Raw genomic sequence first — 14,631 nt, forward strand, 5'->3', positions numbered from 1 at the left:
CCATAGAGCTTTGGAGTAGGGGAATGAAAATGGCAGCCGTCTAGTCTCCCGCCAGGAGGAGCCAAGAGCTTGGGCCCCACTCCTCAGTGCACCCTCGGAGAAAAGCAGTCAGTCACTCCCATCCGCTGGTCTCCAGCCACGCTCTGTGCTCACCGGGCCTGCGACCGAGTGTTTCCATCTCAGGCGCACAGCCCCATTTGGAGGCTCCAAACCTAGCCGATTCCTGCAGTGCGCTCTGAAGCCATTCCTCCTGGGGGTAAGAAAGGGAGTTTCCCCAGTTCTTTCACTTGTTGAACTCCTCCTCTAAGAGCAGTGGCCCAACTGTGCCTCAGATCATGGGTTAAGGTAACCCTGAGCGGAAAGCCCACTCCTCGGCTCTATCTCTGTGGCCAGCTTCTCCACCCCATATCTGGGAGCTCTGCAACCCCGAGGGTCCTGAGACCACACTGTCCCCATGAGGGTTCCACTCCCTGCTTAGTCTCTGGAGCAATGTCCCTCAGTGGAGCAGACTTCTAAAAGTTCCGATTTTGTGCTCCATTGCTCCATGGCTTGCCTGGAGCTGGCCCCTCCCCCCGCGGTCTCTCTTCCCATATATCACCTCCATTCACTTCTCCACATGTCCTACCTTGCAGAAAGTGGTCACTTTTCTGTTCCTAAGGTTGTTGCTATTCTTTTCTTTGATCTCCTTTTGAGTTCATAGGTGTTCAGAGTGGTTTGATAGCTATCTAGCTGAACTCCTGGCACCAGATGAAATCTAGGTCTCATACTCCTCCGCCATCTTGGACCACACTCCTCTAAGGCTTAGTTCCACACAGCCATTGCATGATAACCACAGCACCACAGCAAATGGGCTTTATGATGGGATGATAAAAGAGAGATCCAGGATACCTGTGGTGGGCCAGCCTCCTAGTGATGGTCCTGGGGATTACATGAGGCAACATGAAGGTTCTGGATATTCACTCATTCAGCCAATATTTATTAAGAACCCCCATGTGCCAGTGGTAAACTATGTATTTTAACTATGTATCAGTGTGCAAAACAGAAGAGAATGACTGTTTCATGGAGCTTATTAAAATTTAGTGGGGTGAGATCAGACATATATTTGTACATAGTCTGTCCTATGATTATAAGAACTATGAAGAAAAATAAGGCAAGTGACAGGGAATCATCGCTGGAGCACTGGTTTGAGAGGTTGCTCTCTGTCATAGGTTGGTTAGGAAGGCCTCTCTGGCCAGATGACATATGAGTAGACAGCTGACTCTGTGCTGGTCACTGATGAGGTGAGACTATATAGTTCATGGGATAACATGAGGGAAGAAATTTCCAGGCAGAAGGAAACGTAAAGACATCTAGTTGTCTGAGCACACTAAGTGAAATGATTAGAGACTATGATAAACACATATCTGCTCTGTAAGTACAGCACCAGTTCTGCAGAGAAAGTGTTTATGACAGGAAAAAAGACTACCCACTTTTGTCTATATACACTACTTCAGTAAAAGGTCAATCTTGAAACCAGTACTCAACTTTAAGTTTCTTTAGCCATGAGCCCTTCATTCTCATATGATATGTGGCATAGTCTAACGCACCTGCAATGATGTCCCCCTTTTCTATAAGCTGAGGTCTGATCATCCAACACTGGTGTCCCTTGGTCCATTCAGTTGACCACTACTGATCCCATGACCCTTAAGAAACAAGTGTTTCAATTATCCTGGAGTGTTAAAGATACTGAGGACACCAAACATGTCTTAATCAGTTCTGACTGCTATGACAAAATATCATTAATTTCTCCCAGTTCTGGCAGCCCTGGAGTCCAACATTGAGGGATGTCAGCTGATTTGTCTCCTAGTTAGAGATCTCTTGCTCATACCTACTTTCTTCCTATATCCTTACCTGATGGAAAAGAGAGCTCTGGCCCCTTCTTCTTCTTATATGGGCACTAATCCCATTATAAGGGCTCCACCCTTAAGACCTTATCTCACCCTAATTACCTCACAAAGGCCTCACCTCTAAATGCCATCACATTGGGGTTTGGGACTTTAACATAAAGGTTTGTGGGCAGCGCAAACACTTAGTTCACAGCGGCGCATAGTTTTCCTCAATCAGAATTGGCATATTTAAACACGAAGTCTTAGATAGACATTAGATTAATAGAATGGTAACAGAAAAAGAGGTGGAAACAAGAAAAAATAAGATAAAAGAGATAATTAAATATAAAATGTATTCACTTACATTTCAGCACACATTGGATACCCCATAAATGTTTGTTTGCCATTAATCGAAATAATTCCTGTCACACATCTAACACTAAACTTATTATAAACACGAATACTTAGCAGAGTTTCTATTTGGTTTCTATCCTTTCCATATTTAGGGCATTATTATGGCAGACTAACAAATGAATGGAAGATGAGTATAGCCCTGTTAGTGTACTGTGTCAAGCACTGTCACTCAGTTATGTACTCATTTATTTTTACTTTGGTATAAAATATTTTGTGGATTGTTAATTAACCTCTTATCACTTGTCACTTTCTTTTAGGGCTTTTTTATCACAAATTGTCCAGACTTAACGATTTTGGCCTCCCAATTGGTGTATCTTAACTTATCCTTCAATGACATCAGTTACTTCCCCACAGAAGTGAGTCCATTTTTATCATTGTGTACATTGCACTAATTTCTTATTAATAATAATTATAATAAAAAATAGACATTTATGATACCCTGGAAAAGAGCAAAAAAAGAGATAGGTGATAGAGCCAATCAATGTTCATTCATTGATTCTACTACATTAGTTCAAAGGGTTTATAAAACGTACCAAGTAGAGATCTGTGATACTTGATCATTCTACTCATGTTTGTTTCTCTTTTCTGTTCTTTAGATACTTTGTCTTAAAAATTTACAAATACTATTACTAAGAAATAATCCTATCAAAGAAATCTCTTCTGAAATTCAGCAACTTAAGCTCCTTAGAGTTTTCAGCATTGCCTTTAATTTGATTACTACTCTTCCACCTGGGTAAGGTCAATGGCTTGAGATTATGAGCACAGAAAATAAAAAGCTTATAATTTAGAAAGAGATCAATTTCCCTTTTGAAAGCAGCTAGCAACTGAATGATTCCCGTTCTCTTCCAGTTAGCTTACTTGCTTCTTATCATTGTGTTAAAAGCAATCATAGCAGCTACATAGATGGCAGCTAGTGAGGGGCTAGTGAATGCTCATCTAGAGATCCATTATTTGAGTATGGATTAAATGAACACCAATTACAGAAAAAGGCTTGAGTGAGAAACTTGCACTGATCCCTTGATAGCCTTTGTGCATTTGGAAAGGACACTGCATATGGAATTAGGTAATCTAGACTTTTAACTTCAAAATTGATAATGATCTGTTTTATCTGGGGAATCACTTAACCTTCCTGGTCTCAATTTCCTAATCTATAAATCAAGAAATTAGCCAATACGATATGTATCATCCTTTAATAATAATGTTGATATTTGGGTATAAAAGAGACGGAATTTTTCCAGACCTATGGACTGGTGATTATTTAATTCTTAAACCAAAACCTTAGCCAAATGCAAAATGACATACATCTTTCAGTTAAACAAATTGGATGTGGGTTAAGGGCAAAGGGACAGGGACTCTTATACAGTTGAACATTTTGTAAAAAAGATTCTCACTGAAATTAAGGAAATGCATCAAAATTCATTTATAAAGTTGTTCACTCAGCATTGTTTATATTTATCAATCCAACAAATTCTGCATTAATAAACTGTAAAACTATTCAGTCATTTAAAAGAATAAAAAAGCATGTTAAACTTACACCATTCCTGTATATAAACACATTTCACATTACACATAATACATATATAACAAATCAACACTAAAAGTAAGAATATTGCATTGTGTGTATTTTATTTCTATTTAAATCATCTATTTTTTCAACAGTAATATAAATTATATTTTCCCTGCCTCGATTCTAGAAGCAGCTGTTTCTCTAAGCAAACTCTGCTTCCTTTTTATTGGAAGATGGTATTTAAAACCGAGATCCATATACACTATGGAGTATTATGCCTCCATCAGAAAGGATGAATACCCAACTTTTGTATCAACATGGACAGGACTGGAAGAGATTATGCTGAGTGAAATAAGTCAAGCAGAGAGAGTCAATTCTCATATGGTTTCACTTATTTTTGGAGCATAACAAATAGCATGGAGGACAAGGGGAGTTAGAGAGGAGAAGGGAGTTGGGGGAAATTGGAAGGGGAGGTGAACCATGAGAGACTATGGACTCTGAAAAACAATCTGAGGGGTTTGAAGTGGCGGGGGTGGGAGGTTGGGGGAACCAGGTGGTGGGTATTATAGAGGGCATGGAGTGCATGAAGCACTGGGTGTGGTGCAAAAATAATGAATACTGTTATGCTGAAAATAAATAAAAGAAAAAAAAAGAAAGAAATATGCATGGAACTTTCTTCCATGTGTTTTCATGGCCTGATTAAAAAAAAAAAAAACAACAAGATCTGGGTGCTAGAAGTCCCAGTGCTACTGGGATAACATTGCTTCTAGACACCCTGGGAACAGAGCTAAGTAATACATGTGTGTCTACTAATCTGTGTGTACACATGTATCTATATTTCTGTGAGTGTGTGTGTGTGTATGTATATATATATATTTGTAAATATACACACACATAACCCTGTGTATATACACATATACACACACAGCTACATATATGTATGCATATAGAGACCCATATATATGTATATATGCATATATGAATATGTACATCTAAATAAAATTTATATTTAATAATCTGTAAAATTGTAATTATGACCTTTAATGACTGTAACTGCCATTTAAACAAAATGTAGAAATTCCTAAAGCAACTACAACTTGTTCATAGCTATAGGGTCAACATTGCTCACTATTTAGAGATTAAGCAAATTAGTTTGAACTATTGGTTAACTATTAGTTATACTCAAAAAGTTTTAAAAAGCTATTTCTAAAAAATATTAGAGTTTCTAAAATAAAGCAGTATATTTTTCAAGATTTTATTTATTTACTTGACAGAAAGAGAGAGCTCAGGCAGGGGGAGCAGGAGGTGAGAAGCAGGCTCCCTGTAGAGCAGGAAGCCTGAGACAGGGCTCGATCCCAGAACACTCGGATCATGCCCTGAGCCAGAGGCAGACACTCAATCAGCTGAGTCACCCAGGCCCCTCTGAAGCAGTATATATATTTTGAATCAAATAACATGGGTTATGTATTCATATCATGGGGAGATTGACAGCACAAAGTCAACTGAGGCCTAAGTTTTTGTTGCTACTATTTTTGCCCTGGGCTGCTTGGGGCATAAACTATGCAAATGCAGATACTAAAGCCCAGGTTCTGGAGACACAAAGAACTGGGTCCTCATCCTAGCTATGCCCCTTACAGATAGGCCCTCTACAGTTATAGTTATGCCCTGGATTATACTATGGAAAGTTATAATTAATGCTCTCAGATTAAATGTTTGAAGTTTTGTGACCACGAAAAGGTCTATTTAGTTTTCTTGTAAAATAAAGACAACAGATCACTTAAAAAATCCAAAAGGTTTCTTCTTTTCCCCCAAACTTTAGGATAGCATTTGTTCATGAAATACATGGGATTTTTTTTGTTCATTTAAGAGGTAATGAGGGGCACCTGGGTGGCTCAGTGGGTTAAAGCCTCTGCCTTCGGCTCAGGTCATGATCCCAGGGTCCTGGGATCAAGCCCCGCATCGGGCTCTCTGCTCAGCAGGAAGCCTGCTTCCTCCTCTCTCTTGCCTGCCTCTCTGCCTACTTGTGATCTCTGTCTGTAAAATAAAATATTAAAAAAAAAAAAAAAGAGGTAATGACATCACCAGAATGTGTCTCTCTCCTTGCCTTGTTTTTTGGTTGTTGGGCTCCCCCCCCCCCTTTTTTTTCTGTTTCTTGTCTTTTTCATCCCAGAGTCCCCCTGGAGGGCCCTGACAGACTCCAGAAAGAACTGACTCCACTAACACCACTAACACCTTGATTTTGGACTTCCAGCCTCCAGAACTGGGAGGGAATAAGTGTCCGTGGCTCTAAGCCACCTGGCTTGTGGTCATTGGTTACATCAGCCCTAGGAAACAAATACAGCAACCAAGAAAAGACCCTCTCTAAATGTTTTAGAAATTTCTCAGGCGGCTTTTTCTGTATGGGGCTTTAGCTGCTCCAAACATTTCAAAGCTGTCTTAAAGGATAGAAGAATCATTTTAGGAACTTCGATTGTCATTAAGCCACCTATAATGAAAAGAAGTCCATAAATTTCAAGATTGTAGGAAAATGTAGTTTCTCCGTATTTCTACCTCTTTGCTCAAGTATTTAATTCTTTATTCATGCCTAGTAATGACAAGCAGGTAATCATTTTTAATTCCATTTTCTTTTTCTGTCTAAGGTTATTTCTTTTGTCCCATCTTGAGGAACTTGATATTTCCTACAATAGTATTGCTTCCATTCCTAATGAAATCCAGAAACTCAGGTAATCTGAAACTTGTTAAGTACACAAAGCTATATGCCCTGTCAGGACATATTTGGTAATGACTGTGTTGGAGAAAACTGAGTTCGTTCATACATTTAATAGCCACAAAATGTAATATATGAAACGTCACATTTATGAAAAAGTAACTTGAATAACTGGCATTTTTAAGACATAACATTTTCAGTAATTATTTAAAAGTTGTACTGATGGCTTCTTAATAGAATGACATGCTTCATTTTGTCCATTTTTCTGGATGTACACCTGTAGTTCTTATCGGTTTTATTTCTTCAGGATAAGGAAATACATATAACAGTGTAAGCCTAATACCAAGCCCTGATTCTTTCTCACATTGACTTTTAAAATCTCACATCTGAAGTTCATCTATGTCCTTACAGATCAGTACTCTTTGGATTATATTCTTTTGATTATGACTTTAGAATAATTTTTAATAATTAGGAGGGAGATTGTTTTTCAATAATAGCCTTTTAACTATTCTCCTTAGATCATGAGTTTTAAGAGCATTTAATATACTTCCAAGCCCCTCTTCCTCCAAAAAAATAAACACAAAATTGAGATTTCAATTATAATTGTCTTGAGTTTACATATAGGTTTTGAAGAATTTACATTTCTGATGTTAATAAATATTTTCATCCTAAAACAGAGCATATTTTTTCATTTGTTCAGATTTTGTTTGATGTTCTTCATAGGAATTTATGACTTGGGTGCCTAGGGGTTGACTCTTGTTTTCAGCTCAAGTCATAATTTCAGGGTTGTGAGATCGAGCCCCACATCCAGACCCAAATCAGGCTCTGCACAGAGTCTTCTTGAGATTCCTTCCCTCTCTCTCTCCCTCCTTCTCTGCCCCTTCTACCCCCGCCCCCCCACTCTCTCTAAAATAAATAAATAAAATCTTTTAAAATATTTATGACTCGCTTCACATTAAGTCCTTTATCTTTATTACTAAACTTCTCTAAGTATTCTATAATTGTGTTGTTATTATGAATGTAACATTTTCTATAATTTTCATTTCTAGCTGACTATTGCCTGTACAGAATAGAGGAAAGCTATGTCCTTCCTTACATGAATTTAAAATTAAGCTATATAACCCAAATTATCTTCATTCTGACTCAGTTTGACTAGATTTCGTTTGGTTTTCCAGGAGCATAGTCTTATCTACAGTAAAGTGAGATGATTTTATCTGCTTTTCTAATATTTGTACAAATTATTTAATTTCCCATGTGACAATCTTTATATTTTAATAGGGGAATTCAACCTCTTCACCTTTGTTATGGCCGATATATTCAGTTTTTTTCTTCCAGTTTACCTTGCTTTTACTGTTTATTTAGTTTTTTCTTTTCCTATTTGCCTTGGGTGTGTGTGTGTGTGTGTGTGTGTGTATGAATTTTTTTAAGTATTCTCCTGCTTCCACCCCAACTTCTCTGCCTCCCAGAGCACGATTGCCTCAAGAGCACCGCTCTGTGTGTTTGTCAGTTTTTCTCTTCTGGCTGTTCTGCGGTCTGCTCAGGACCAAAGGCGGTCACAAGAGCACCATTCAGAGAGCGTCAGCGACGTAACGGGAAGACGTTTCTCTGCTCCCTGCGATGCTCAGATGCTCAGCTGCTAAGGCTGTCTCTGGTGGAGCTTTTGCAGCTTTAGAGACTGCTGAGTCTATCAAACTCCTCAGAACTCATCCAGAAGAAGGATGAACCCAGACTGCTGAAGCCTCTGAGAAAAAGCAACTCGGGAAGGGGCAGCCTCCCCAAAGGGGTATTTAGGGACCCCCACTGGCATCTCCCTAGAGTCCACCACACTTATTCTGGTTGTCCTTTGGGCTCTCTGCTGCTGGCCCTAAGGCTCCCCAGAGGGAGCAGAGTGACCATGCCAGCTCTCTCCTTTAGGACCACAGAAAAGCCTGGGGTATGGTTTCCCTTTTCCAGAACATGACAAGTGCAGTACTCAAACTGTGGCTGTGGGATGAAGACAGGTGAAAGGCCATGTTCTTAGCTCCATTGTTTCAAATCCTACCAAAGAATTTAAGTTGTGTGAGGAGGAAACTACACTGCACATGAGAACCTAGAGTTCCCAGCAACTTTTGACCTATAGCCCGCATGTCATCCTTTTCACTCCTAGCATCTTTGACAAATTGGACAAGACTTTGATTTGTTTTTATGTGTCCCTCATAAACAGATACTTTTCTGCCTGTCTCCAGCACTAAGTAGAAAGATGAGTAACTGAAAAAAAAAAAAAAGCCCCACACACAAAACAAAAACAACACACTAAAAAAACATCATCAAGGCAGGTAGTATAAAATGAGAAAATCAGTAATGTTTGTTCTCTTCAAACAAAGGAATCGCTGTTATCAGAAACAAATGGCACAGTAAAAACCAAGGGGATTCAGGTGATGAAAAATCAAAACTGCAACATAGCACATGATATTTTTTGCTAGTGGTAATTTCACTGTTTTGATTAGACTTGAAGGAAAAAATATGTACTGATGTTCAGTTTGTCTATGAAAATATATTCTATCTTTATACTGTCTAGAATTTTTCTTTTTCCATAATGATATGTTGCAGAGACCCAAAGTACATGCTTTAACTCTGCTATTCACACAAATGCAGTGATCTGCATAATAACAAACTGTGTCATTTGCTTTGTAATTCTCCGGTTCTAAGAAAATATTTAAACACTTGGACGTTATTGCTACTACCTTTGATGCCAATTTGCAGGAACACTGGGACAAAAAATTTTATTTTGCTATTATAAATTGCATATAAACTTTTAAATTTGGTTTCCTTTATTTGCAGATCACTTGAAAAGCTGAATGTGGATGGGAACGAACTGACGACTTTTCCATCCACAATTTTGAAGCTTAACCTGAAAAAAATCCTCTTTGAGAATACATTCACTCATCCTATGTTTTGGAAAGAGAATTCTTTGAATAGCCCACCATCCCTTACTCATATCGCTTCTTTTTTCTTTTTAAAAAATAATCTACGTGAATATTATAATGTGATCCCAGCGGAAATTCAAAAGCTACTCAAATGGTAAGCAGATTCTGACACCCTTTTAATGAAAATACACCTTTAAGCATTTAAAATGTTGTTCCTTAGAGGCCAGATGACAGTTCTACTATTAACACATCCATATCGCAGCCTCGAACATACATAGAATTCTTTAAATATCTCCTTCTGTCTCTTCAGAGTAATAATGGAGTCTGAATTCAGCCCGTTTCCTAATACTCTCAGTTTACTGCTTAATTCCAGTGTGAGTTACAAATTGCTGAGGCGTGGCTGGCCACATCTATAAGGTGTGATTTTAATCTTTTCTGTGAATTACTAAGGACACAGAAGTGGTTTCTTCCAAAAAAGGGTTCTTTGGTCCCCGGCAGACCATGTGGGGAAACCCTTTGTACTCTAATTTCCTAGAGACCAGGAAGAGAGCAGCCTTATTTAGAGCATTTTCTCCTCCTCAGGGATTAATGGCCAGTGCGAGAATCATTGCCAAATTTCAGGACCAGGGTTTCTAAAGCCCAAGCAGTAGGAGTCCACTCAGCTTCTCTCGTATTTTCTTCCAATGGAATAAAACTATTTTTACACTCACCAGTCCTTATATTATTGATTTAACAAATCTTTGTTGTCTGCTTAAGTAAATTTCCCAGCAGTGTATGAATTACCATTATTGACTCCATAAAAGGCAGGAAGCCTAAACAGATAATAATCATCAAAGAAATTGAAAATGTGATTAATAATCTACCAATAGAAAAGGGCCCAGGACCTGAAGCATGTTAAATCTTACTAGTAATCAAGGAACTGCAAAATCAATGGCAACAACAGATATTTTACCTGTTTTATTAAGATTAAAAAGATTGACCTTAGGGGCGCCTGGGTGGCTCAGTTGGTTAAACCGCTGCCTTCAGCTCAGGTCACCATCTCAGGGTCCTGGGATCGAGCCCTGCATCAGGCTCTCTGCTCAGCAGGGAGCCTGTTTCCCCCCCACCTGTCTCTGCCTACTTGTGGTCTCTGTCTGTCAAATAAGTGAACAAAAACTTAAAAAAAAAAAAAAAAGATTAATCTTAAACTTTGTCGTTGGATGCCCCAAATCTAGATCACTATATACCAGTAGTAGTATTGTAAATTGGCAAAAGCTTTGTGGAAGGCAACTGGACAGTATCCTACTTACCCCTTGAAACAGAAAGGTAAATCGTCAGAATCCATCTCATAGAAATAGTTACACGTGAACACAAAGTTAGGACTAGGGATGATAACTGCAGCGTCAGTGTGCATCAATTAAAAAGTGGTAAAATAAATTATGGTATATCCACATTATAGAATATTATGATGCTATTACTATGAAGCAAAACCAAATGTATTGCAATAAAAAGTTGTCTAAGACATTTTGTTAATTCACTTTTGAGATTTTATACATAGACTTTAATGTGTATACATTTTTATATTAAGTTTTACTTTTTATAAATCTAAAATTGGCAAATTATACCAATGTCTACACCACCAAGAAAGTATGCGTGTCCCTGGAGATTCCCACCCTCACCAAATGTCATGCTGTCAGACTTTTCCATTTTGCCCATCTGATGATTATGAAATGGTATCTGTCCTCTCTGATTACTGAGATTGAGAAGCTCCCCTTCTCAATGTTCTCTAGACATTCCAGTTTCTTCTTCTGTGAATAGTCTGTTCATGTGCTAATGTCAGTGGACTAATGGGGTTGATGTCTTTTTTTTTTTTTTAACTGATTCAGCAGCATTTTAAAATATATACAGACACTAATCCTGTACAAAGCTAGGATATAGTCCCTTTATTTTTTAAAATAGTATCATTATTTTGAACTATAAAATAAAGCATAATTATTATGGAATGTTTGGAAAATACAGAAAAAGATTACAAAGGCATTTAAATTTCCTGTGATCACACTGACCAAGAATAATTACTGTTTTCTACTTGGAATCTCTCCTTAAGAGTGTTTCCTGCTATGCATCTATACTTTTTTGTTTTAAAAAACCAAGATTGTTTTATATACATTTATCCACTTTATTCTTTAGCACTTACTTTTTACTTATGTATGTCTTAGCTCCTCAATTAGAAGCTAAGATCAATAGTGAGAAAGGCCCTATTTTGCACTACTGTGAGTCTCACATAACATCAAGCACAATAGTCTATTCTTCAGTAGAGATTTATTAAATATTGACTTGATGTGTCTTCCCTTCCAGCACATCTAGGTGTGAATGGTGTCAAGGTCCCATGTTCGGTGAAGGTTTTCGAGTCATCCGATCCTATGATGGTTTTGGAACAACACACCTTCCTATTTTGTTTCTTGTGTGTTCTTCTTCCTGCTATAGAGAAGTAAAGGAATGCAGTTTTGTTTCAGGTAGTATTCCTAGTGGAAAAATAACTCTAAATTCTGCGTTGATAAGTCAGGCGATGATTTAGGAGTCCCACTTTAAAAGCCATTAGAGTTTATGTCTATAGTAATTAATCTCTTTGAGAGTACAGCTTCTTTCTTCTGTGGCTCCTCTTTGTAATCCCAGCTCCTTAGGAAAGTTTGTGACTGTTGGGGAGTGGTTGCAGAATGATTACTTAAGAAGGATTAGTAAAAGGTCTTTGGATTTCAGCGGAAATCTAGAAAATTTCTTTTAGAGCACATTTGCTGTCAAATGAGAAATGATGGAAAACTTTGCAAAAAAAAAGGATTTACATTACAACTGTCACTTTCATGCATCCATTCCAAGAGATAAGATAGCATTTCAAAGTCATCAGTGGGGTTCATTTCTCAGATGAGTTCAAAGTCATGTACCCAAGTTCTCTTTGTGAATTTCTGTGGAAATCCGTCCAGTGCCAACCATCTCAATTGTGGATTGTTTTAGGGAATAAAAGATTCATTCCAGTCCTATATTTAGTTGTTTGAATTCATTACCCAGGCTCTTAGAAAACTGGTACAATCTCTCAGTTATCCTGACCCCCATCTCACAAAGCCTGATTCCATAGACTGCTGCCAGCATTCAACAGGCCTTCAGTGAGAGCTGGCAAAAAAATAAAGTAAAACTTACAAAATTACATTGCAAAGCAACATACGAATGCAGTAGAACTTGAGGCTTTAAGAATTAGTGTTTGGTAAGAGAAAGGTAAAAGCCTTTTGATATACAAACAAAGAAATTTTAGAGTAGCACAGAACTGTTTCATATTTGGTATATTTTTTAAGTGCACCTAAATCCAAAATGTCATTGCTAATGACAAAACTTGATAAAATAAAATGATTGAAATTTATATATATCTTATCTTTAGAGAATGTCAGAAAATACACATTATGTCAGGTGTGTGTGCGTGTGTGTATGTGTTTCGTTTAGTACTATTTAAATCAAAGACAAAATAAACCAGACAAAATTTTTTCTGACTGTTGATTTCAATAAATTGTGTTACTCGTACTCTCCTCCTTTAGACTCAGTTTGATTTTAAACAGAACTATGAAAACTTTGTTTGAGAAGTATATACCATATTCACCAGCAAAAGAATAAAATTCTTTATACAGAAGTAACTACCATATCATGCAAGTAATCCAGAGGAGATGTTTATAGCATAATAACAAATACATGTATTAAAATGCAATATATCCATACTTCTAAAACAAGATAAAAAATAAGATTACATCCTACTGGCATGTAGCCTATTCATACTCACCTTTGTCTCTGAAATGCTTGTAGGAGGAAGAATTATTTTTTAATTTTAAAAATGTTGATTTTTGCTTTGAATAACAAGGTGATGTGATATTGAGATAGGAAATAAATTGAGATAGGGAAGAAAGAACAGCTTTCAAAGAAAATTACAATATCTTAGAGATGCTGCAGAAAAATGAATATACCTAGACATTTGAACAAATACGAAAAACACTTAGAGCCCAATCTCATTATTTCCTCGTGGTTAGTGTAAACCTTGAATCTAAGTGATCTGAAACATACTTATCACACAAACATTTGAAAACAGAACTAAACCTAAGAAGAAAACAAAGTTCTCCTTGTAATGTCACTCAATGAAAACCAGAGATAACCATCTCGACATGTATATTGTATATGTGCACATTTATATATTACCTTTTTAAAAATATGTATTTATTTTAGAGAGAGAGCGAGAGCATGAGCAGGGGGAGGGGCGGAGGAGAATCTCACGCAGACTCTCACCTGAGTGCAGAGCCTAACCCAGGGCTTGACCTCAGGCCCCTGAGATAATGACCCAAGTCCAAATCAAGAGGCTGTCCCTTAACCACCTATCCACCCAGACGCCCAATATTACTCTTTTGTTAAAGAGGGAATTATCTACCTCACACCATACACAACAATTTCTAGATTCCTCAAAGGTTTAAATTGAAAATACAAATAAATAAATAGGGTCTTAAATAATTAGAATGAGAAGGACCTTTTTAAGCAGGAAATGCAGCCAAAAAGAAAGGATGAACAGATTCAATACGTAAAAATTTTTTAAATTCCTGGACAGCCAAGATCCTCATACATAAGGTCAAAAGACAAGCAACTCATGGGAAAATACCTGTAATACATATAACTGACCAACAGGAAAGTCGTGATTGTAAATGACAGAAACCCACTCTAAGGAAATGTAACCGTATTCGTTTGTGTGTGTGTGTGTCTTTAGGCGCAGCCAATTCAGGAACTCAGACGGTCATGAAGGCAGTATCTGTTTTTCTGCCTATCTATCTAGCTATCATCTATCTCTGAGCAACACTTTTAAGCTTGCCTCATTTCCAGGTAGCAAGGATGGCCACAGATGATTCCTGGAATGTCAGGAACCTTAGAGAAAAGTGCACTATCTAAGCCCAACCATTACACTGAAACACATTAGGGATGATTTTCTTTGGCTCAACTTGGTTCACATGTTCATATATGAACACAACGTTGTATCTTCATGGTTGGAATGCTCTGATTGGCCAGGACTGAGTCACATGCCCATCTCTGGAACTGGGAAAGGAGGAATTCCCTCTTCCCAAAACACATGAGTCAGATTCTCTCCAAGAAAGAGTTCTGGGACTGAAAATTGAGGGAAGTTTCTCTAGCCCTCTTCTATGTGATGCACGCTCACACATGCACTTGCTGTTATAGGAC

At 37.7% G+C, this 14,631-nt stretch overlaps 1 protein-coding gene across 2 annotated transcripts in view; it reads left to right on the forward strand.

Annotated features, from left to right (window-relative positions):
- Positions 1–13,104, forward strand: part of LRRC63 (leucine rich repeat containing 63) — a 42,978-nt gene extending 29,874 nt beyond the window's left edge. For both annotated transcript variants that reach the window (XM_059144810.1, XM_059144811.1), the window contains exons 6-10: positions 2,537–2,635; positions 2,876–3,012; positions 6,426–6,509; positions 9,314–9,553; positions 11,734–13,104. In XM_059144810.1, the coding sequence (XP_059000793.1) occupies positions 2,537–2,635; positions 2,876–3,012; positions 6,426–6,509; positions 9,314–9,553; positions 11,734–11,953 (780 nt within the window). In that variant the 3' untranslated portion in view covers positions 11,954–13,104. The remainder of the gene's footprint in view (positions 1–2,536; positions 2,636–2,875; positions 3,013–6,425; positions 6,510–9,313; positions 9,554–11,733) is intronic.
- The last annotated feature ends 1,527 nt before the right edge of the window (positions 13,105–14,631 follow it).

Source organism: Mustela lutreola, chromosome 13, assembly GCF_030435805.1.
Source record: "Mustela lutreola isolate mMusLut2 chromosome 13, mMusLut2.pri, whole genome shotgun sequence".
NCBI lineage: Eukaryota > Metazoa > Chordata > Mammalia > Carnivora > Mustelidae > Mustela > Mustela lutreola.